At 42.2% G+C, this 26,274-nt stretch overlaps 1 protein-coding gene across 4 annotated transcripts in view; it reads right to left on the bottom strand.

Moving 5' to 3' along the window:
• Positions 1 to 3,397: 3,397 nt before the first annotated feature.
• Positions 3,398 to 26,274, bottom strand: part of LOC109906638 (neural cell adhesion molecule 2) — a 400,741-nt gene continuing 377,864 nt past the window's right edge. The window contains exons 15-17 of one of the 4 annotated variants that reach the window (XM_031792278.1): positions 16,364 to 16,568; positions 8,381 to 8,497; positions 3,398 to 6,113 (exon numbers count right to left, since the gene is read on the bottom strand). In XM_031792278.1, the coding sequence (XP_031648138.1) occupies positions 5,999 to 6,113; positions 8,381 to 8,497; positions 16,364 to 16,568 (437 nt within the window). In that variant the 3' untranslated portion in view covers positions 3,398 to 5,998. Of the gene's footprint in view, positions 6,114 to 8,380; positions 8,498 to 16,363; positions 16,572 to 26,274 lie in introns of all 4 variants that reach the window. The other 3 variants (XM_020504449.2, XM_031792280.1, XM_031792279.1) reach the window with 3 other exon arrangements.

Below are 26,274 nucleotides of genomic sequence, written 5' to 3'. Positions count from 1 at the left end.
TCAGATTCCAAACTCTCCACCATGGCCAAGACCAAAGAGCTCTCCAAGGATGTCAGGGACAAGATTGTAGACCTACACAAGGCTGGAATGGGCTACAAGACCAGCGCCAAGCAGCTTGGTGAGAAGGTGACAACAGTTGGTGTGATTATTCGCAAATGGAAGAAACACAAAAGAACTGTCAATCTCCCTCGGACTGGGGCTCCATGCAAGATCTCACCTCATGGAGTTGCAATGATCACGAGAACGGTGCAGAATCAGCCCAGAACTACACGGGAGGATCTTGTCAATGATCTCAAGGCAGCTGGGCCCATAGTTACCAAGAAAACAATTGGTAACACACTACGCCGTGAAGGACTGAAATCCTGCAGCGCCCGCAAGGTCCCCCTGCTCAAGAAAACACATGCATGCCCGTCTGAAGTCTGCCAATGAACATCTGAATGATTCAGAGGACAACTGGGTGAAAGTGTTGTGGTCAGATGAGACCAAAATGGAGCTCTTTGGCATCAACACAACTCGCCATGTTTGGAGGAGGAGGAATGCTGCCTATGACCCCAAGAACACCATTCCCACTGTCAAACATGGAGGTGGAAACATTGCTTTGGGGGTGTTTTTCTGCTAGGGGGACAGGACAACTTCATCGCACCAAAGGGACGATGGACGGGGCCATGTACCGTCAAATCTTGGGTGAGAACCTCCTTTCCTCAGCCAGGGCATTGAAAATGGGTCGTGGATGGGTATTCCAGCATGACAATGACCCATAACACACGGCCAAGGCAACAAAGGAGTGATTCAAGAAGAAGCACATTAAGGCCCTGGAATGGCCTAGCCAGCCTCCAGACCTTAATCCCATAGAAAATCTGTGGAGGGAGCTGAAGGTTCGAGTTGCCAAATGCCAGCCCCGAAACCTTAATGATTTGGAGAAGATCTGCAAAGAGGAGTGAGACAAAATCCATCCTGAGATGTGTACAAACCTGGTGCCCAACTACAAGAAACGTCTGACCTCTGTGATTGCCAACAAGGGTTTTACCACCAAGTACTAAGTCATGTTTTGCAGAGGGGTCAAATACTTATTTCCCTCATTAAAATGCAAATCAATTTATAACATTTTTGTCATGCGTTTTTCCTGATTTTTTTGTTGTTGTTATTCTGTCTCTCACTGTTCAAATAAACCTACATTAAAAATATAGACTCATCATTTCTTTGTCAGTGGGCAAACGTACAAAATCAGCAGGGGATCAAATACTTTTTTCCCTCACTGTATATTACAGAAAATACACCGTTCACAAGTCAAAGCATCTATAGCCACAGTTGCATTATCTAACTTTAATGTTGGCTAACATGTCAGACTCCTCAAACACTGATACTTACATTATGGTCAGCGCTTGCAAGATCCACTGCCAATAATGGTACAGCATCAGTCTTCAGGATTAGCTTCCTGGCAAGACCTATCGTATGTTCTCTCCAACTGATAAAGCAATTTCACTCAAAATATACACTGCACATGCCTGACCAAATCGTAATTTTCTGAGCAGCCTTTCCACCCAAAATGCAAAGCAGCCACTGATTTCGGATGTCTTCATTCTTCGGGAAATAGTGTAAGGTTATTTTTAAACTACGGCATCCAGTCACAACACAGTGTGCTTTTTTCCGGCATGCTGGTAAGTAGCTTTCTAGCTAACAGTCAAACCCCAGATGAAACGTTACCAGTATCTTTGGTAATACGTTCTGCTTGAGATTTACGGTTTAAAAACGAGGCCAAAGCAAGGTAAAGGTGCACATGTGATAACGGTACATATTTAAATTATTTAAGATGATAAGAGGCTACTATTGGTGTATAACATTTCTGTCTTTATTGCATAAAGCCGGAAGTAAATCCATGTTAATGCCTGCCTCCTGAATCCAATTGTTTGACACGGGGGGAGGGGAGCAGTAACCTTCTGATCAAACTTGATCAATGTACCAGTTAGTCATTTTTATATTTGGTTCACCCTACTTTGAACTGGTTTCAGCCAAATATCATCCAATTTGGTGAAAAGTCCGTTGACATCGAGCAATAACAGAGAGAAGCCCTCAAAGCCAAATCAAACCATCAGTGAACAGTGCCCTCTCATAGTGAAAACAGAGCAGCGAGCAGTGCGAGTACATGTTATCTATAAACTTCAAATGAGGTTTGAAGAGGGGGCAACTTAGTTAGAAAACACTTCAGTTCTCGTTGTCTCTCATTTTGAACCATTTGGAGCCCTTTGAGCTGAGCTCTAAGTTTTTTTAGGGTAAAACATCGTTAATAAAGCACTTTGTCTCTTGAAATAGAATCGAGTTTAATATCCGAGGCTGACTGATATGGTATGGAAGCAACCTTGGTGCGATTGAGATTTATTTACAAATATGCACTTACTGACTTTGCTTAAAGTGCAAAAGCATGCTGATAAATGGTGTCTTTGGAATATTCTCAGTTAAAGTACTATTTATTGTATTTCAATTACTTTCGCATACATTTCGAAGTGAGTATTTGAATATTTTCTCTTTGAAAATACAAGTAGTTGAATAATGGAATGTATCTGGAAATACACTTGTAAAATATTGGCATGTATTTGAAAATACTCCAATACAAAGAAAATAAATATTTAAAATACAAATGCTTAAATACAAATGTATTTGAACCCAGGTCTGACATTGAATCAATTCCTATTCAAGTTTTGTGTTGCACCACTACACCCGGTGCCCTGTATGAGGATATCTATGTCCCAAATGACACCCTATTCCCTATATAGTGCACTTCAGTATACCATTTGGGACACCCCCCAGTTATAATTTTTTTCTCCTCACGTGGGTCACCAAATGTAGTAAAACCAAAACCAAGATACAAGACAAGATGAAACCTCCTGAATGGCCGACTCCCACATGCATCATCTTTTAACAGGACATGTTTATTTACAGATGATAAAATGACAGGAGGTTTGTTACAGGGTGTTCCACAGGTTACGGCCACGTCGACAGTTTCCACTACCTGCGTAAGCACACTCAGTCCAGAAGGGGACAAGAGGGGGGGGGGACACAATCCACGAAGCTAGAAACACACCAGTACTCTCTATGGAGACAGAGATGGAGTCCGAGGGGGAGAGATTTGGGAGGAGGGAATGTGGAAAAAGACTCATATTCAGATATAAAATAACATGTACAAACCTCATGGCCATCAGGCACTGTACTCCCTATTTACAGTTGTCTTAACAGGCTACAGAGCAACTCCAAGATTGCAGGTACAGTTTACACATCGTGCTTTGGGGGAGAAACCAAAGTCAGTTTTATGGGGTAAAACCAATGGAGCAAAAAGGGGTAGAGGGGATTCTCAGACACACATGCAGAGCGCTCCACCCAGAGAATTGATGACAGCGATATACATGATAATCCGTTTTTTAATTCAGTGTAAGACACACACAGCACACGCACACAGCACATATGGACTTATACTTACATGTACAGGCACACACACATTTCAGTGCTCAAATACTGTATGCTGCCTGTGCTAAAACCCTAGTTACCCTAGCAGAGCTAACTGTCAGAGTCCACCTAGCTCTCAAGCAGTGGCAAATACTACATTCCCCAGCATTCACAGCACCACTGTATAATTAACGACAGGGTAATTACAAACTAATGGGCAGCACGTCGGTATCCGTCATGTCGACTCTGCAAGGAACAATCTCCAAAGATCATGTGCGTCGCTCCCTAGGCTAATGGCAAACAAGCCTATAAAAAATGTATTTAATGGTTTACACTGTTGCCACTGCAGCAAGGGACCAGGGGGACAATGGGCCGTGGGAAAACCAAGGCATGCTATTATCTTTATTACAGTCTCCATTGAAATGATGTGAAGTGGCCTAAGGGCCCACTGTGTGTGTGGTTTCTTGAGGGTAAAGTGATGAATAGTAAAGACCACTGTCACGTCGTCACTGAACTGTCGGACCAAAACTAAAATAAGTGTTTTTTTCAGCTGGAGAGCGTTCACACAAGAAAGCCTGTTTTTACTTTTGAAAAAAGACTAATATTTTCCCGGTCTATTTACACGAGCTTTGTAAAATATCTTTTTTTTCTTTACCTATTTACATGACAACATCGGATACAGGAAATGAACTGAAAAAAGTTATTGGTTTTTGATCATTAATATTGGCATGAAACTAAAATCAGCTATAATGTAATGTATCTAAATAGCATGACTGAAATACTTTATGCCCGTGTGTTGGAGTCTAGTCTTTAGCAGTTGAGAACAGAACAATTCGACATTCATTGGTTTTTGCCTTTAGCCAATAGAATGGTGGCACAACTTTCTAATGAAACAAACAATATCGGGCATGACCGTCTTTTCCTTTTTATAGACTACTTTTTTCCCAATAACTACTCACAGAACTGTATGACAACCACATTATTTTCACATTTCAATTTCATGTCAACATCAATTGTTTTTTTTCTTGTCTTTGAGAAAAAATGGCAAAAAAAAATTGTTTTACTGCAAAAAATGAATTAAAATAACATTCAATGTAAAGCAGAGTAACCATGAAATAACACAAAATGGTCTCTGTTGTTTATTGTTGTGTGAGATAACAAGCGCTGTAGCCTGGTTACGGATACACCATGAAGACGGTTAACATATACACAGGAAACATTACCTATAACTCTAAGGGCTCGGTACAGATGAATTTTCTGCCAAAAAACAGCAGTACTCTGTTTTTGACATTATTGGTCATGGCATCACATCAAAACCAGTGCTAAAACACAGCCTTGCACAATCCCCTACAATGAAGCCAGCTCATTGGTCAACAGTGGCAGGTGTAACGATGTTCATATTCTGTTCAAAATATTTAAAATTTCCTGGCTTACTTCCTGACCACACAGACCATGTGTACTGACCATGTAGTCCTCCCAGATGTAACCACCTAGAACCATAATGGATCTTGGGGGATTCTTTCCGACTGGCTAACAAATAGCTGTTATCATCAGAGATTTTTTTTCCTGTCATGCTGTCACCTTATGGAAATACATGGTACACTAGTAAAATAATGGAGACAGACGGTCTGCATAGTTAACGCAAACGATTTTGATCAAATATGCTGAATATATTTACACAAAAATAGCTCTCACACTTATAACAGCAGACACACGCTTCAGTGGAAGCTCTAATTCAGACACACCAAGACGAATATCACTACAATGTGCAAAGGTACCTTTACAGTTAATTTTTTCATCTTCTTTAAAAGAAAAACAAAACAAAATGGTGGCATAACCGATGAGCAAGCTCAACTTTCTCTGAGCCGGAAGCTCAAAGAGGAGTGGGCATAGTCAGGCATACAGGGGCGAATGTAGCGTAGTACACAAGCATTAGACAGGACAGCCCAGACATCACATCTTAGACCGGAGCCGCAATAGAATACAGACGAGACTGCTGCAGTGAGGGTAGGGTAGCTTACTCTGTAAATGCTACTGTTGGAGATCTTTTTACCAGGCACAGCAGACTTGAGTGGGAGTTGATAGTGGCGGTACTTATCCGTGTGACAGAGAGCTTTGGTGTGTATGTGTTCATGTGTTTATGCATGTGTTTAGGAGCGGGTGTTTTCGCAAATGGGGATTGAATAAGAGGGGGAAGGAAAATAAATAAAAGCAACGGATAAGCAACGGCAAAGGCGTAAAAAACAACAACAAAACCAAAGTCAGAGGAAAAAAAGAAACAATATTACAATCACTGATCAACACAAAGTGTCCTTGACTGGAGCCATCTTGGATAGAAACAATATAATTGATTAGTCACATATAAACGCTTGTTGTTGGGGTCTTCCTCTCTCTTTCTCTCTGGCTTGCTCTCTCTTATTTGTATTTACACACACTTTTCTTTTTCTCTGGGCCCTTATGGACATATATTTTTTAATGTGTTGTGTTTTTTCTGTATTTTGATCTCAAGATGCTCCGAAATGTTCTCGTTTGCAGCGAGGGGCAAAAGGGCACACACGTATTATGCTTTACTGTCGTCCCGCTTTGTGTGGATGCTGTTGTCGCTGTGCACTTTGATCTCGATCATGTCGGGCTTGAGCGTCTCCTTCCCGTTCTCCTCCTTCAGCGGTAGCTTCCTGTGGGAGAGAGACAAAGGAGACAGACATGTCTGAGTGAGAGACGTCAGATGAAAGGGTTAATTATAACTACATATTTCACTCAACCCAAGTCTCACTCATGACCATGAGTTCATTGTTAATTACGGTAACAGTTCAGAGAAGACACTCATAAACAATCAATACGTAGAAATGTGGAATGTGAAAGGACTTTATCACCCTGTGAAATGTATACATTTTGATATGACATTTAGCTAAATAATTTACATACACACATACAGAGCATGCATCCTTATTGGCAAACTATAAGAGGTGGGATGAGTGGTAGTTTCCATGGCAGCATAGAGTGAGCACGATGGAGAATGATGCATCCATAACATAAGTAGCGGTACCTTACTGCTACTCAATGCATGTAATACATTCAAAGTTATCACTGTCCAATTAATACATTTACTTGATCAATATATTAATATGGTGGTTTATAATGTCAACAGTTTCAACAGCCCTCAAATGAATTACTGAACCTACACTACCATTCAAAAGCTTTTGGTCAGTTAGAAATGCCCTTGTTTTTCAAAGAAAAGCTATTTTTTTTGTCCATTAAAATAACATCAAATTGATCAGAAATACAGTGTAGATATTGTTAATGTTGTAAATGACTATTGTAGCTGGAAACGGCTGATATTTAATGGGATATCTACGTAGGCGTGCAAAGGCCCATTATCAGCAACTATCACTGTTGTCTTCCAAAGGCACGTTGTGTTAGGTAATCCAAGTTTATCATTTTAAAAGGCTAATTGATCATTAGAAAACCCTTTTGCAATAATGTCAGCTGAAAACTGTTGTTTCTGTGTTATTTTGCCCATCTTAATCTTCTATTTTTATTGGCCAGTCTGAGATATGGCTTTTTCTTTGCAACTCTGCCTAGAAGGCCAGCATCCGTAGTCGCCTCTTCACTGTTGCCGTTGAGACTGGTGTTTTGCGGGGCGTTTGTTTCTCAAACTGGACACTCTAATGTACTTGTCCTCTTGCTCAGTTGTGCACCGGGGCCTCCCACTCCTCTTTCTATTCTGGTTAGTCAGCTTGCACTGTTCTGTGAAGGGAATGATACACAGCATTGTACAAGATCTTCAGTTTCTTGGCAATTTCTCAATGGAAATTCTCAGAACAAGAGTAGACTGACGAGTATCAGAAGAAAGTTATTTGATTGTTGCCATTTTGAGCCTGTAATCGAACCCACAAATGCTGATGCTCCAGATAATCAACTAGTCTGATGAAGGCCAGTTGTATTGCGTCTTTAATTAGAACAACAGTTTTCAGCTGTGCTAACATAATTGAAAAATTGGTTTCTAATGATCAATTAGCCTTTTAAAATGATAAACTTGGATTAGCTAACACAACGTGCCATTGGAAGACAGGAGTGATGGTTGCTGATAATGGGCCTCTGTACCACTATGTAGATATTCCTTAAAAATCTGCCGTTTCTAGTACTCATACAAGCTCAGTCGATTAAAGACAACACTACAACTATCAAATCCAGTAGCGTTCAACGATCCCATCGGCAAGGTACACCCTTGTGTTGAAGAGGCCTGTTATAAGATGGAATAAACCTTGACTTTGGCCCCTGGCTGTTGAACCATATACTATAGAAGGCTCTTCACTGACAGGACACGGTTGTGGCCTGAATTGACCATACTCTTTCATACTAAAGCACATTTCCACCACTATATGTCTAGTCCACTACTACAACCCATAACCATGTCCATAAATTATATCAGTTAAGTGAGTGCAAGGGCAACACCATTAGCCAAGACCTAGAAAACACACTAAAACACCAACTTGCTTCTTCTCAACTTCAACTAAAGTGCCCTTTTCTACTAATATGGCTGCATATTTGGGTTTGGGTGGGGTTACATTATGCTGCATTTAGACGAGGGACGCAAAAAACATCATACCAGTAAGCATAGCCGGACATGAACTCAAGTAAGAGGGGGATGGCAAAAGAAAGCCAGCACGCTCGTATGCGTTGCTATGGTGATTTCAGTAAACAATCACTGTAAATCAACATCCGGTAGAAAACAACCCTACGGTAAAAGTCTAAATATTTGAACTGGGGGCAAGTCCCTTGTACAGTCGCAACTGACGGCATTCACCGCCTGCCTCAATGGCATTTACCGTCATGCTGTCATTGAAAACAATGACATCCGGATTGTCGTCTACCTCGTACCATCTAAATACAGAATTATGGTGGACAGGGCCTTAGAATCCTAGTGGTTCTGGTTCCTTACTCTGGCTCTGTGAGAGGTGTAGTCTCGTTGGGTTCGTGCACTGGGCTCCCATCGTGGTTAGTTATTCTCTCCTCTTCCGTTCTCATCTCAACGATAGGATCCTTGGACCCATCGCCCCTACGCACAAACACACACACACACACAGGCATGAGCATGCACATGCGTGCACACATGCGTGCACACACAGTTACACACAAACTTCAGCAAATCCATTTGTTACACAAAGCAGACAGACGCAGCGCTTTCCTGTTCTCATCTCTCCTCTTCTATGATATCTCCAGCGGCCATGTCTCCATGCAACCTTGTATACTTAACCCTCACACAGAATGCTGAGGCAATATCTCAGTGTGCCTAACAGAGCCTCCAAGTGACACCAAAGCACAGTGGGGAAGCCTCTCTCGTTCCCTCGCTTGCTCTTTCCTACGACAATGTTAATCGCGCCAATAAGGCTATCCACACCAGTGCTTTGGGGCTTGCTGACAATCCAAAGGGATTGAATTGGGTTGAGTCGGGGGAACCTGGTTGGCCCTGGGTTCAACCACTTCCTATCTCAGAGGTTTTGGGTGTTAAGCTCCACAGTATGTCAGTAGTGACTCTGAGGGGGCCGATGTCCTATAATAAGCCCGAAAAATCCATAATGCCGGGCATACACTGCTCAATATTCTGCCACAAATTCGCCACGTTTTTGCCGTCCCAGACAAATTTCCATGATCGGGGTGAAATCCTATGAATTAGGGCTAGGATTAGTATGTTGGGACTCAAGAAGTTTGAGCGTGTCAAGGACACACCGATGATGGCTGTTCCGTTCTCCAGACCCCTGTCGGTTGTCTGAGAATTGTCTGACATTTTGGTCGTACATCTTGTAGTATGTTCAGTACTACGATGCAATTGGGCAAGGACTCCTGACAATAGCCAATGAGTACTCAGCATGTGAGACCAACAATGATGGCGAAGAAGAAAGCAACAGCAACACACACATGGATAGAGATAGATAGAGACCAAGATAGATTGGTGGAGCTGTGGAGAGAACGCAATGCCTTTCAATGGCAAGTTCATTTCACATGGCCTGGTGACCCGGATGAGCGGAGTTTGCTCATTTTAGACCATTCCATTGGTTCTTAAGTGAAATCTCCACCCACCAGGGGCACCAATATTACATCTGCATCCTACCGTGTTAGAAACCAAAAAGATAATTTCATATTATGTCCATAATCTGCTCCTCTGTCTCTTTTTTAAAATGTTTCTGCACATAATAATGTGCACACTAATAAACCAGCTCACTGTTTATGTGTCAGAATTGTTTTCCTATGACAACCGAGAAACTCAGGCCAAGATCAACTAGGGAATCATTGTGTAATGTGAGCAACCTGGGGTTGAGGAGGGACAGAATGTAATATTTGGGACAAGGAAATTGGCGCACGTCCAAGTTGTTAAGATTTTAGAAGCGTGTAGTGTATGCCTAGTATAAGCTTCATTCCTCAAGCAGTCTGAGAAGGCAGAATATAAACATCTAAAGACGATTGACAAGTACCGTCCACATTAAAGCTGCTTGCCTTTGGCCCCACTTGTAGTTTGAGACCCCTGCTTTAAATATAATGAGTCCAAGTCCTTTAAACAGCATGTAGGAAGCACATATAAACCATGCTTTTTACGAAGCAAAAGTGCAAACTCAAGTCCCACCAGACCTTACATATCCAATTATAACCTAAAAACATAAGACAACACTCCTAAACCAAAGATGACTCAATTACTATTTCCTCCAAGATGCAGAACTAGTCTTACAAACCTAAAAAAAAACCTGGTCAGTTACTTTGCCACTATATTTCCCACTTCGTGAAAAGTGTACAGTGCTTTAAATGCTAAACAATAATTAAGTATAGGAGATTACTTGTACATTTGTCTCTGTAGAAGACATAAATGGGTTAATCAATCATGTTGGGTGTTCAAAGTTATTCATAGTAGTATTAGGTCCCTAAATGCATTTCTCTCTATTTTAACATGTGTTCATTTGTTTTTATAACGCTGTGCTTGTTTATTTAGTTTTTTAAGCACTTTATTTCTTTGTACTGAAAAGCACTATACAGTATAAGCTAAATAAATGATTCTAATTATGACTTATCTCTGTTTGTATAGAAACACAATGTGAATCTATTAAAAAGGACAAACTGTTTATTACCACCTTTTCCACATAAGCACGTCCTTGCTCAATACAATATTAATTATGGCAGGCAAAAACACATCAAATATGCAACTAAATAATTATACATTGCTAATTTACATTTGTATGCATAGTCACCTAAAAATGCTGAAAGCTTGCATTCCTGAAATCAATGAATAGTTAATTAGCCAGTGAATTAAAGTTATTTTAATTTAATCAAATTGTTTAGTGATAATGTGATTCTTTGGGAAAAAGAAAGTGGGCCGCTATTGTGCGGGAAGGAGAGGGTAATAATGTTCCTTTCCCTCTGCCCTTGTTCAACCACCCTGCAGATCTGAGACAATTGAGTTGGTGTAAGCAGTAGCTCTAGCTATTTTCTTCTATTTTGCTTATACTGATTTTAATCAGATCTAGCGAGGCTGCAAAAAAGGGAACAACATTTTGGAATGAGATGCTGCCCAAAGCAAACTGGTAAAACACGCTGTATGCTTCCCGTCATAGACATGACCAGCACAACCATACACGAATTACGAATCACAACCCTACCCAAGTCAACTCCATCAGAATCTAATGTTACTATACATACGGTATCATCTCTTTCCATTCAACACTTACTGTCATGAGTAGGTGGACCATTTACATGTAAGTGTCTTACATAACTTATACAATCCTACAAAACATTCAACACATCTCTAAGACTTAGAATCCCATCTTAGCACCACTTAAGCACCGTGGTGGATCTGAATTAGCATCTTAAACTTAAAGCATCTCCTACTTTCCATTAATCCAAATCCCTCAGATGTGTTGAAAGGCGTAAGTCAGAGGCAGTCTGCAGTCTCAGTATGAAGATATAGTGGCTTGCAAAAGTATCCCCCCCCTTGGCATTTGTCCTATTTTGTTGCCTTACAACCTGGAATTAAAATAGATTTTTGGGGGATTTGTATCATTTGAGTTACACAACATGCCTAACACTTTAAAGATGCAAAATATTTTTTCTTGTGAAACAAAGCATGCATAACTATTCACCCCCTCAAAGTCAATACTTTTTAGAGTCACCTTCTGCAGCAATTACTGCTGCAAGTTTCTTGGGGTATGTATCTATAAGCTTGGCACATCTAGCCACTGCGATTTTCATCCATTATTCAAGGCAAAACTGCTCTGCTGGTGTACAGCAATCTCTAAATCATACCACAGATTCTAAATTGTATTGATGAATGGACTTTGACTAGGCCATTCCAAGACATTTAAATGTTTCCCCTTAAACCACTCAAGTGTTGCTTTAGCAGTATGCTTAGGGTCGTTGTCCTCCAGTCTCAAATCTCTGAAAGACTGAAACAAGTTTCCCTTAAGAATTTCTCTATGTTTAGCGTCATCCATCATTCCTTCAATTATGACCAGATTCCCAGTCCCTGCCGATGAAAAACATCCCCACCGCATGATGCTGCCGCTACAATGCTTCCCTGTGGGGATAGTGTTCTTGGGGTGATGAGAGGTATTTTTCCTTGATGGCCAAAAAGCTCAATTTTAGCCTCATCAGTGCAGAGTACCTTCTTCCAAATGTTTGGGGAGTCTCCCACATGCCTTTTGGCAAACACCAAAAGTTTATGCTTATTTTTGTCTTGAAGCAATGGTTTCTTTCTGGCCACTCTTCCGTAACGTCCAGCTCTGTGGATTGCACACAGGTGGACTTTATTTAACTAATTATGTGAATTCTGACGGTAGTTGGTTGATCCAGGTCTTATTTAGAGGCTTCATTGCAAAGGGGGTGAATACAAATGCACCCACCAGTTATCCGTTTTACATTTTTATTTATTTTTTAAGCAAGTAATTTTTTTCATTCACTTCACCAATTTGGACTATTTTGTGTATGTCCATTACATGAAATCACCAAAAAAATCTATTTAAATTACAGGTTGTAAAACAACAAAATAGGAAAAACACCAAGGGGGATGAATCCTTTTTTTTCTTTTTTTTTTCTCCCCAATTTCGTGGTATCCAATTGTTAGTAGCTACTATCTTGTCTCATCGCTACAACTCCCGTACGGGCTCGGGAGAGACGAAGGTCGAAAGTCATGCGTCCTCCGATAAACAGCCCAACCAAGCCGCACTGCTTCTTAACACAGCGCGCATCCAACCCGGAAGCCAGCCACACCAATGTGTCGGAGGAAACACCGTGCACCTGGCGACCTTGGTTAGCGTGCACTGCGCCCGGCCCGCCACAGGAGTCTCTGGTGCGCGATGAGACAAGGATATCCCTACCGGCCAAGCCCTCCCTAACCCGGACGATGCTAGGCCAATTGTGCGTCGCCCCATGGACCTCCCGGTCGCAGCCTGGGCTCGATCCCAGAGTCTCTGGTGGCACAGCTGACACTGCAGTGCAGTGCGAGGATGAATACTTTGAAAAGTTCTGTATAACCTACCCACCCACACGCAAGCACACACACACACAAACACACTGTAGACTCCATTACACCTCCTTGTAAATCAGCACAATGTTAGTTTAGCTACACGCTGTCTTGTTAGCCTCTTCACTTCCTTTGCCTTGGCTGAGAGACAGCACGTAGGCACACTGACAACTCTCCCACTCTATCCATATTTCTCCCTCTGTTCCTCTCTCCTCTTTCACTCTCTTTATCTCTCGCTCTCCCTAACCTCTCTCTCTCTCTTTCCATCTTTCCCAAGCTCTATCACTCTTTCCATCCATTCTGCTGTGCTAGAGTCAGTCCTATCTTGCATTTATTAATTATTCATGCTGTTTCAATTTAAACTCCAGTTCCATGGAATGAGACTGGAGGTAAATAGTAATAGCTGTGGTTTTGTAATGGCATGCTCAGTGAATCCTGAACACAGATAAGCATACACTGTAACCTAGATTTAGACACCCCGAACAAACACATAGCCTTGCATTTCCCCTCTTTCACATATACAGATTGTTTCACGTACACATGTATGTGCACACACGCCACAAACGTTGCTTTACAAGCAAGCTTACAAGCAAAAATTATAGCAGGAAGCACCAGTGACTAGATCAATAACAAAGTGGTCAGATGAAGCAGATGCTAAGCTACAGGACTATTTTGCTAGCACAGACTGGAATATGTTCCAGGATTCCTCCGATGGCAATGAGGAGTAACCCACATCAGTCATTGGCTTCATCATTAAGTGCATCGGTGACGTCATCCCCACAGTAACTGTACGTATATACCCCTACCAGAAGGATTGGAATACAGGCAGCATCCGCACTGAGCTAAAGGCTAGAGCTGCCGCTTTCAAGGACCGGGACTCTAACCCGGAAGTTTATAAGAAATCCCGCTATGCCATCCGACGAACAATGAAACAGGCAAAGAGTCAATACAGGAGTAAGATTGAATTGTACTACACCGGCTCTGACGCTCGTCGGATGTGGCAGGGCTTGCAAACCATTACAGACTAGGAAAGAAGTACAGCCGAGAGCTGCCCAGTGACACAAACCTACCAGACAAGCTAAACTACTTCTATGCTCGCCATGAGGCAAATAACACTGAAACATGCATGAGAGCACCAGCTATTCCAGTAAACAGTGTGATCACGCTCTCAGCAGCAAATGTGAGTAAGACCTTTAGACAGGTCAACATTCACAAGGCCGCAGGGCCAGACAGATTACCAGGACGTGTACTGCGAGCATGCACTGACCAACTGGCAAGTGTCTTCATTGTCAACCTCTCCTTGTCCGAGTCTGTAATATCAACATGTTTTAAGCAGACCACCATAGTGCCTGTGCCCCAAAACACTAAGGTAACCTGCCTAAATGACTACCGACCTGTAGCACTCATGTCTGTAGCCATGAAGTGCTTTGAAAGGCTGGTCATGGCTCGCATCAACACCATTATCCCAGAAACCTTAGACCCACTCCAATTTGCATACCGCAACAGATCCACAGATGATGCAATCTCTATTGCTCTATTGCTCTCTCACTGCCCTTTCCCACCTGGACAAAAGGATCACTTAGTATGTGAGAATACTAGTCATTGACTACAGCTCAGAGGTCAATGTCATAGCGCCCTCAAAGCTCATCAATAAGCTAAGGACCCTGGGACTAAACACCTCCCTCTGCAACTGGATCCTGGACTTCCTGACGGGCCGCCCCCAGGTGGTAAGGGTAGGTAATAACTCATCTGTTACGCTGATCCTCAACAGAGGGGCCCCTCAGGGGTGTTCGCTCAGTCCCCTCTTGTGTCCTCCCTGTTCACTCATGACTGCACGACCAGGCATGACTCCAACACCATCATTAAATTTGACGATAATACAACAGTGGTAGGCCAGATCACCAACATGGACAAGACAGCTTATAGGGAGGAGGTCAGAGACCTGGCCGTGTGGTGCCAGGACAACAACCTCTCCCTCAATGTGATCAAGACAAAGGAGATAATTGTGGACTACAGAAAAAAGAGGGCCGGGCACACCCCCATTCTCATCGACGGGGCTGCAGTGGAGCAGGTTGAGAGCTTCAAGTTCCTTGGTGTCCACATCACCAACAAACTAACATGATCCAAGCACACCAGGACAGCCGTGAAGAGGGCACGACAAAACCCAATCCCTCTCAGGAGACTGAAAAGATTTGGCATGGGTCCTCAGATCCTCAAAAGGTTTTACAGATGCACAATTGAGAGCATCCTAAATTGTTGCATCACTGCCTGGTATGGCGACTGCTTGGCCTCTGACCGCAAGGCACTACAGATGGTAGTGTGAACGGTCCAGTACATCACTGGGGCCAAGCTTCCTGCCATCCAGGACCTCTATACCAGGTGGTGTCAGAGGACAGCCCTTAAAATTGTCAAAGACTCCAGCCACCCTAGTCATAAACTGTTCTCTCTGCTACTGCACGGCAAGCGGTACCGGAGCGCCAAGTCTAGGTCCAAGAGAATTCTTAACAGCTTCTACTCCCAAGCCATAAGACTCATGAACATCTAGACAAATGGCTACCCATACTATTTACATTGCTCCCCCCCTTCTTTACACACCTGCTACTCTCTGGTTGTCATCTATGCATAGTCACTTTAATAACTATCTACATGTACATACTACCTCAACTAACCGGTGCCTCCGCACGTTGACTCTGTATCAGTACTCCCCTGTATATAGTCTCACTGTTGTTATTTTACTGCTGCTCTTTAATTACTTGTTACTTTTATGTCTTATTGTTTTCCGTATATTTTTTTAACTACATTGTTGGTTAGGTAAGTGAGCATTTCACTGTAAGGTCAACCAACACCTGTTGTATTCGGCGCATGTGACTAATACAATTTGATTTGATTTGACACACATGCACGAATGTGCAAACACCAACACGAGCGTGCATACACACCAAACATACCACATACAAGTTCATATGAAAAAACAAACTGTGCCAAGTATATTTCTGCATAATGAAGAGTGAGCATTAAATGATTGAATGAGTGATTTACATATTTTGATAGTGGGGAGTGTCCAGGTGAGATATAAACTGCTTTTGTGTGCGTCTAAATAGTCTAAATTGGCTTACTTTCCATCATCTGAAATTATATGTAAAGTTTGGAAAGGTGAAAATAAATATGTCAGAAACAAAATGGAGGATTAAATTTCACCTATCCAATTCTTCCAGATCAGAAGGGTAATGAGGGAAAAGGGAGTAGAAAGAATTGAGATACACTCTGAGTGAGTGAGGGAGCGAGGGAGTGAGTGAGTAAGCAAATGACTGAGTGAGCAGGTGAACAATCACTTGCGAATAACTGCCTGACTGACTGACAATGTCACATCACACATTCTATGACACAAGGTCAGTCTTCACAATTCAAAGGTCCACTCACAGGTAGGCGGCCTTGCCCTCCTCCATCTCCTTGCTCTTGCCGCTGGTGGTCGTCTTCTTGCTGCAGAGCTTGCGCGTGATACACATGAGCAGGCCACACTGGCGCAGGAAGTAGCAGCTGACGTCCACCACTACGAGGACCAGGAGGAAGCCGACCAGGCCCAGGCCCACCACAGGCCCCAACCCTAGGCCGCTGAACAGGGAGTCTGCTGGATGGAGGCCGGACAGAGAGAGAGAGTACTGTCACTCAATGAGTTACAGAGAAAGAGTAAGTGACACACATCTTATTAACATAACCCTGGCCACCCACAGGCCTGAGTCCAAGGCCCCTGAACAGGGAGTCTGCTGGATGGAGGCCAGACAGGGAGAGTATTGTCACTCAACAAGTTATATACTGACCCCAGTCACCACTGCCCCCAGGCCCAAGCTGCGGAACAGCGAGTCTGCTTAGATGGGAGAAACAGAGAGAGCCCTGTGGGAAGCTGCTATAGACCACCAAGTGCTAACAGTCAGTATGTGATATCAACAGTGGTATATTTTCTGGATGATTTAAATATTGACTGGTTTTCATCAAGCTGCCAACTCAAGAAAAAGCTTCAAACTGTAACCAATGCCTGCAACCTGGTTCAGGTTATCAGTCAACCTACCAGGGTAGTTTCAAACAGCACAGTAATTATATAATCAACATGTATTGATCACACCTTTACAGATGCTGCAGAATTGTGCTTTAAAGCAGTATACAAATCCATCAGATGTGGTGATCACAATACAGTAGCCATATCTAGGAAAACCAAAGTTCCAAAGGTTGGGCCTAATAGAGTGTGTGATAGGTAATACAATACGTTTTATATTGATTCCTATGTTGTTGATGTAAAAAATATTTGTTGGCCTGTGGTGTGTAATTAGGAGCAACCAGACACCTCACGTGACACCTTTATGAAATTGCTTATTCCAGGTACAAATACTCATGCAGCCATTAAGAAAATCACTGTAAAAAATGTTAACCTTTTCGTATGTAAGTTCCAAATATCTCTAACGGTCGCGCCAGCGTGAGTTGTTTTATGCACTTGACGTCAGAATGCACTCACTGTTCCAAATGTATTTACAGTTTTGTTCACGTTTTAAAGTACTGGTGACAAATAATGCATTCTGGTTATTGCATAGATTGTAATGGACACCTATTATGTATGTAAAATACTTTTTAGAAGGTTGTACTGATTATGATGAGCTAAGCTAATTCCAGCCATGTTTGTTGACATACAATGCATTTTGAGTTTCACATAATCGTCTGTCGGACCAAAAATGTTATAACAAACCGAGGTGAGTAAGGGTTACTTATTTTTCGAGAACTTCAGGAAGTGAATGGTGGGATGTGAACGATGGTAGATGACACACCCCCTTCAACATGGATACTATAAACAGACCAAACTCATCTTGTCTCGTCGTAAACTTCTCACATTCTGGACTTAACTTTGTAAGGACTGTGTTTGTGTAAATAGTTTCTGAAAAAAGTGTGGCGTCATTCGAAACTGGCCTGTTCTAAATAAGAGATTATGAATATGAATATGTTAACAAAGAGGTGCAGCTGGTTTCGGAATGGGTGGAAAGGAATAAGTTATTCCTAAACATTTCAAAAACTAAAAGTATTGTATTTGGGACAAATCATTCACTAAACCATGAACCTCAACTAAATTTGGTAATGAATAATGTGTAAATTGAGCAAGTTGAGGTGACTAAACTGCTTGGAGTAACCCTGGATTGTAAACTGACATGGTCAAAACATGTTGACATAAAGCGCTGCTCTGCCTTCTTAACAACATTATCAACAAGGCAGTCCTACAGGCCCTTGTTTTGTCGCACCTGGACTACTGTTCAGGTGTGGTCAGGTGCCACAAAGAAGGACTTTACAATTGGCTCAGAGCAGGGCAGTATGGCTGGCCCTTTAATGTACATGGGGAGCTAACATTAATAGTATGCATGTCAATCTCTCATGGCTCAAAGTGAAGAGATTGACTTCATCACTACTTGTTTTTTAAAGAAGTGTTGACAAGATGAATGCACCGAGCTGTCTGTTTAAACTACTAGCACACAGCTCGGACACCCCTGCATACCCCACAAGACTTGCCACCAGAGGTCTCTTCACAATTACCAAGTCCAGAACAGACTATGGCAGGCACACAGTACTACATAGAGCCAGGACTACATGGAACTCTATTCCACATCAGGTAACTGATGCAAGCAGTAGAATCAGATAAATACATCAGATAAAAAGACACCTTATGGTGTGGACTGTGAAGAGACACACACAGATACACACACACATATACACACACAAACGCTAGCACTCTACACACACATCATTTGAAATAATGTTGGATGATGGTATTATACATTTTTTGTATTGTAGATACAGTGCATTCTGAAAGTATTCAGACCCCTTGACCTTTTCCCCAAAAAATGTACGTTACAACCTTATTCTAAAATTTATTAAATCGTTTTTTCCCCCCTCATTAATCAACACACAATACCCCATAACGACAAAGCAAAAATTGATTCTTAGAAATGTTTGCAAATGTATAAAATAAATATCCCTGGAAATAACATATATGCCTAAGTATTCAGACGCTTTACTCAGTACTTTGTTGAAGCACCTTTGGCACCGATTACAGCCATGAGTCTTCTTGGGTATGACACTAGCTCGACACACCTGTATTCAGGGAGTTTCTCCCATTCTTCTCTGCAGATCCTCTCAAGCTCTGTCAGGTTGGATGGGGAGCGTCGCTACTTTCAGGTCTCTCCAGAGATGATTGATCGGCTTCAATTCCGGGCTCTAGCTGGGCTACTCAAGGATATTCAGAAACTTGTCCTAAAGCCACTCCTGTGTTGTCTTGGCTGTGTGCTTAGGGTTGTTGTCCTGTTGGAAGATGAACCTTTGCCCCAGTCTGAGGTCCTGAGCACTCTGGAGCAGGTTTTCATCAAGGATCTCTCTGTACTTTGCTCTGTTAATCTTTTCCTCGATCCTAACTAGTCTCCCAGTCCCTGCCACTGAAAAACATCCCCACAGCATGATGCTGCCATCACCATGCTTTACAATAGGGATGGTGCCAGGTTTCCTCCAGACGTGACGCTTGGCATTCAGGCCCAAGTGTTTAATCTTGGTTTCATCAGACCAGAAAATCTTGTTTCTCATGATCTGAGAATCATTTAGGTGCCGTTTGGCAAACTCCAAGCAGGCTGTCATGTGCCTTTTACTGAGGAGTGGCTTCCGCCTGGCCACTCGACAATAAAGGCCTGATTGGTGGAGTGCTGCAGAGATGGTTGTCCTCCTGGAAGGTTCTCCCATCTCCACAGAGGATCTCTGGACCTCCCTGACCAAGGCCCTTCTCCCGATTGCTCAATTTGACCAGGCGGCCAGCTCAAGGAAGAGTCTTGGTGGTTTCAAACTTCTTCCATTTAAAAATGATGGAGGCCATTGTGTTCTTGGGGATCTTCAATGCTGCAGTTAACCCACTGTTTCGAGGCCGTCATTGTAAATAAGAATTTGTTCTTAACTGACTTGCCTAGTTAAATAAAGGTTAAATAAAAATAAAATATAAAAATATAAAATAAATGTTCCGGGTAGCCTCAGAGAATAATATCAATTTATACGCTGATTCGGTGAGTGAGTTTATAAGGAACTGCATAGGAGATGATGATGTGAATATCATTAATGTGTTGACTGTTATTTTATCAAATCAATGAACTATGTTTAATTATTACATGATTAAATTAATCATGTAACAATTAACTCATTAGTAATCTTGGGGCACTACAGGAAAAGTTATTTAACAAGTTACTATCTCCCAACTTAAACTCTAAAGATACAAATCTCTTACATCAATCACAGTCAATTATTAATCATTACCTCATCAGTCTCATTCTGAACGTCGCACAATTCTTGGATATCTGCACGAACCCTAACCTAACGTATAAATCAGCAATACACAAAATGGCTTAATTATGTATTTACATACTCACTAAATAATCACACAGAAATACATAAACACACAGTATAGGCTGAATTGATTATTAACATAATGAAATGAAAAGTCCCTAGTGGACTAACCCGATATGGCGGATAGTTACACAATGGAGAGGGGGTGGTGACAGATAAAGGTTGGGAAAGACAGAAGGGGACCCATCATACATAGAGTTGAAAAACTATGATCATGGGAATGTGAATACTTCGCACAAGAATGACCACTCATTCGAAAAGAAATGCAATGTACACTACCGTTCAAAAGTTTGGGGTCACTTAGAAATGTCCTTGTTTTTGAAAGAAAAGCAATTTTTTGTCCTTTAAATAACATAAAATGATCAGTAATACAGTGTAGACATTGTTAATATTGTAAATGACTACTGTAACTGGAAATGGCAGATATTTTATGGAATATCTACATATGCGTACAGAGGCCCAATATAAAAAAAAACTATCGGCCTATATAGAATCTCCCATTCCTCTCAAAGATTTTTTGAAAAAGCTGTCACTGCCTTCCTGAAGACAAACAATGTATACGAAACGCTTCAGTCTGGTTTTAGACCCCCTCATAGCACTGCACTTGTGTAGGTGATAAATGACCTTTTAATGGCATCTGTCCTCGTGCTCCTACACCTTAGTGCTGCTTTTGATACCATCGATCACTATATTCTTTTGGAGAGATTGGAAATCCAAATTGGTCTACACGGACAAGTTCTGGCCTGGTTTAGATCTTATCTGTCGGAAAGATATCAGTTTGTCTCTGTGGATGGTTTGTCAAATCAACTGTAAATTTCGGTGTTCCTCAAGGTTCTGTTTTGGGACCACTATTGTTTTCACTATATATTTTACCTCTTGGTGATGTCATTCAGAAACATAATGTTAACTTTCACTGCTATGCGGATGACACACAGCTGTACATTTCGATGAAACATGGTGAAGCCCCAAAATTGCCCTCGCTGGAAGCCTGTGTTTCAGACTTAAGGAAGTGAATGGCTGCAAACGTTCTACTTTTAAACTCGAACAAAACAGAGATGCTTGTTCTAGGTCCCAAGAAACAAAGAGATATTCTTTTAAATCTGACAATTAATCTTAATGGTTGTACCGTTGTCTCAAATGAAACTGTGAAGGACCTCGGCATTACTCTGGACCCTGATCTCTCTTTTGACTAACATATCAAGACTGTTTCAAGGAAAGCTTTTTTCCATCTACGTAACATTGCAAAAAATCTGAAACTTTCTGTCCAAAAATGATGCAGAAAAATGCTTTTGTCACTTCTAGGTTAGACTACTGCAATGCTCTACTTTCCGGCTACCCAGATAAATCACTACATAAACTTCAGTTAGTGCTAAACACAGCTGCTAGAATCCTGACTAGAACCAAAAAATGTGATCATATTACTCCAGTGCTAGCCTCTCAACACTGACTACCTGTTAAGGCAAGGGCTGATTTCAAGGTTTTACTGCTAACCTACAAAGCATTACATGGGCTTGCTCCTACCTATCTTTCCGATTTGGTCCTGCAGTACATACCTACACGTACACTACGTTCACAAGATGCAGGCCTCCTTATTGTCCCTAGAATAACTAAGCAAACAGCTGGAGGCAGGGTTCTCTCCTATAGAGCAACATTTTTATGGAATGGTCTGCCTACCCATGTGAGAGAAGCAGACTCGGACTCAACCTTTAAGTCTTTATTGAAGATCTCTTCAGTAGGTCCTATGATTGAGTGTAGTCTGACCCAGGAGTGGGAAGATGAATGGAAAGGCACCGGAACAATGAATCGCCCTTGCTGTCTCTGATAGGATACCTGTCTCTGATAAGATAGGTAGGAGCAAGCCCATGTAATGCTTTGTAGGTTAGCAGTAAACCCTCTCTCCACTGGGATTCTTTGCCTCTAACCCTATTATGGGGGCCGAGTCACTGGCTTACTGGTGCTCTTCCATGCCGTCCCTAGGAGGGGTGCATCACTTGAGTGGGTTGAGTCACAACCCCCTTGGGTTGTGCGGTGGCGGAGATCTTTGTGGGCTATACTCGGCCTTGTCTCAGGATGGTAAATTGGTGGTTGAAGATAGTGGTGTGGGGGCTGTGCTTTGGCAAAATGGGTGAGGTTATATCCTGCCTGTTTGGCCCTGTCCGAGGGCATCGTCGGATGGGGCCACAGTGTCTCCTAACCCCTCCTGTCTCAGCCTCCAGTAGTTTATGTGTCGGGGGGCTAGGGTCAGTCTGTTATATCTGGAGTATTTCTCTCTCTCTCTCTAAGGACCTGAGACCTAGGACCATGCCTCAGGACTACATGGCCTGATGACTCCTTGCTGTCCCCAGTCCACTTGGCGTGCTGCTGCTCCAGTTTCAACTGTTCTTCCTGTGGCTATGGAACCTTGACCTGTTCACCGGACGTGTTACCTGTCCCAGACCTGCTGTTTTCAACTCTCTAGAGACTGCAGTAGAGATACTCAGAATGTGATTGGCTTCGAAAAGCCAACTGACATTTACTCCTGAGGTGCTGACAACCACTGTGATTATTATTATTTGACCCTGTTGGTTATCTATGAACCTTTGAACATTTTGGCCATGTTCTGTTATAATCTCCACCAGGCACAGCCAGAAGAGGACTGGCCACCCATCATAGCCTGGTTCCTCTCTAGGTTTCTTCCTTGGTTCTGGCCTTTCTAGGGAGTTTTTCTTAGCCACTGTGCTTCTACACCTGCATTGCTTGCTGTTTGGGGTGTTAGGCTGGGTTTATATACAGCACTTTGAGATATCAGCTGATGTAAGAAGGGCTTTACAAGTAGATTTGATTGGATTATAAGCAACCATCACTCCTTTGGCACGTTGTGTTAGCTAATCCAAGTTAATCATTTTAAAAGGCTAATTGATCATTACAAAACCATTTAGTAAAGCTGAAAACCGTTGTCCTAATTAAAGAAGAAATAAAACTGGCCTTCTATAGACTAGTTGAGTATCTGGAGCATCAGCATTTGTGGGTTCGTTTACAGGCTCTAAGTGGCCAGAAACAAAGACTTTCTTCTGAAGCTCATCAGTCTATTCTGTTTCTGAGAAATTAAGGCTATTTCATGTGATAAATTGCCAAGAAACTGAAGATCTTGTACAACGATGTATACTACTCCCTTCACAGAACAGCGCAAACTGTCTCTAACCAGAATAGAAATAGGAGTGGGAGGCCCCGGTGCACAACTGAGCAAGAGGACAAGTACATTAGAGTGTCTAGTTTGAGAAACAGAAGCCCCACAAATCCTCAACTGGCAGGTTAATTAAATAGTACCTGCAAAACACCAGTCTCAATGGCGAAGAGGCGACTCCGAGATGCTGGCCTTCTAGGCAGAGTTAAAAAGAATAAGCCACATCCCAGACTGGCCAATACAAATGTAAGATTAAGATGGGCAAAAGAACACAGACACAAGACAGAGGAAGATTGGGAAAAAATGTTATGGACAGATAAATCTAGGTGCTCACAAAGAAGAACATTCGTGATACGCACAAAAAATAAAAAGATGCTGGAGGATTGCTTGATGCCGTCTGTCAAGCATGGTGGAGGCAATGTGATGGTCTGGGGGTGCTTTGGTGGTGGTAAAGTGGGAGATTTGTACAGGGTAAAAGGGATCTTGAAGAAGGAAGGCTGTCACTCCTTTTTGCAAAGCCATGCCATACCCTGTGGACGGCACTTAATTGGAGCCAATTTCCTCCTACAACAGGACAATGACCCAAAGCACAGCTCTAAACTATGCAATAACTATTTAGGGAAGAAGCAGTCAGCTGCTATTCTGTCTATAATGGAGTGGCCAGCACAGTCACCGGATCTCAACCTTATTGAGCTGTTGTGGGAGCAGCTAGACCGTATGTCACGTAAGAAGTGCCCATCAAGCCAATTCAACTTGTGGGAGGTGGTTCAGGAAGCATGGGGTGAAATCTCTTCAGATTACCTCAACAAATTGACAACTATAGTGCCAAATTTCTGCAAGGCTGTAATTGCTGCAAATGGATTATTCTTTGACGAAAGCAAAGTTTGAAGGACAATTATTATTTCAATTAAAAATCATTATTTACGTCTTGACTATATTTCCTATTCATTTCATGTATCTTTTCATGGAAAACAAGGATATTTCTGAGTGACGCCAAACTTTTGAAAGGTAGTGAATATATTTACGCTTGTATGTCTTTGTCGTCTCTGTCTGTTGAAACCACTCGATCCGTCAATGGTGAGTTCGATGCAAGTCTCTGGTTGTCCACCAGAAGTCACAATATCCTTACAAGTTGTAGTAAGCTTCTTTGTCTCTGAGTGTTCGTTAGACTGGTTCCTTCAGCAATACCCACGCGATTGTCCTCGGTCAAGTTTACAAGGCTACCGGTAATTTAAACAGTTGCAGATGGAATGTTGCGATATAGTCCCTATCCTCTTCGCTTGAGAGTTCCAGAGGGTCACACTATTTTCTGGTTTTGTAGTGTTAAACCATTTTTTATGTATTCAGCTTGCGCTGCACGTAGACTGGTCTCAATGGTTGATTATTCGGGTTAGAACTAGGACCACTTTACATACCGGCAACAACCCGGCATGTTTTGGTCTGATATGTTAATTCTTCAGCGAGTCATTTTAAGCACTCACCTTGGAGGGCGGTTTCATCACGTTGCCACAATTTCGGCGCTCACGTGGGCATGGTTACTGACTTGGCAAAAGATTATATGAAAAACAATTATCTCAGTTAGATGGCTAAAATCACATTTCATCTTCACAAAAATATTCTTAATCACATAAGTTTTACAACATTTAGATGCAACCCTGGTAAGTCGTACGTGTCTACTTTCAGAGTACATTTATCTTGTTATACTGTCCTTAACTACTTGGTGACTGGGGGGCAGTATTGAGTAGCTTGCATGAATATTCAATTTTACAATAAATCTGTAAGATAACAAAATTTTGAAAAAGTCAAGGGGTCTGAATACTTCCTGAATGCACTGTATGTAGTGGTGTAATAATGTTATAGCATGTACTGTTTTATCTTGTGTTTTATGTGTAATGTAAGTGCATTAATGTGTTCGGACCCCAGGAAGAAAGGAAAGGGAAAGGGGGATATCTAGTCAGATGTTCAACTGAATGCCTTCAACTGAAATGTGTCTTCCTCTTTTAACCCAACCCCTCTGAGAAGCTGCTGCCAATAACCCGGACAGACATAGTACAAATCATACAGTAAAACACCCCAGTTCCACAACAGAGACTGTTAAGGCAGGATAAGAGGGACAGAGAGAACACTGTCACTCACGAAGCCAGATATGCATAGTCTGAGATGCTTCACGCCCAGGATCCTGCACAGCGAGCCAATAACCAACCCAGACAGACACACACTTCATAGTCATATACCCCAGGCACAGGCTGTTGGAGATAAATGCAGGCCCAGGTAGGACAAGAGGACATAGAGAGCACCATCACTAAGCTAGACAGACATACAAACAGACAGACACACACACACTGTGAGCCATAACCTACGCCGGTAACCTGGACAAAGGTGGTCATAACCAAACTCATACGATACCCCTCACTGAAAGCTACCCCAGCTATTTCCACATAGATTTTTTTTTTACCCCAGCAAAAATATCTATTTCATACATATTATGTGAATACACACTCAAGCATTTAGCTCAGATTCCTCTCCTCTCCTCATCTGGGCTGTGTCCCACTACTGTAGTGCCATTCGGGACACACCCCTGCTGTTTTCTAATTGTGAGCACTGGTAAGCACCGGTAACCTTGTTGTTGATCAAATAGAGCCTGTGGTATAGGGTCAGATCCGAACACCTACAGACACACCTGAACGAGAACGAACGACGCTGGCGGCGAGAGCAATCAGTGGCAAGCACCGTTAGAGCTAACGAGCAGCTTAGC

Source organism: Oncorhynchus kisutch, linkage group LG16 (genome assembly GCF_002021735.2).
Source record: "Oncorhynchus kisutch isolate 150728-3 linkage group LG16, Okis_V2, whole genome shotgun sequence".
Lineage (NCBI taxonomy): Eukaryota > Metazoa > Chordata > Actinopteri > Salmoniformes > Salmonidae > Oncorhynchus > Oncorhynchus kisutch.
This window is presented reverse-complemented; position numbering and strand designations above follow the sequence as displayed.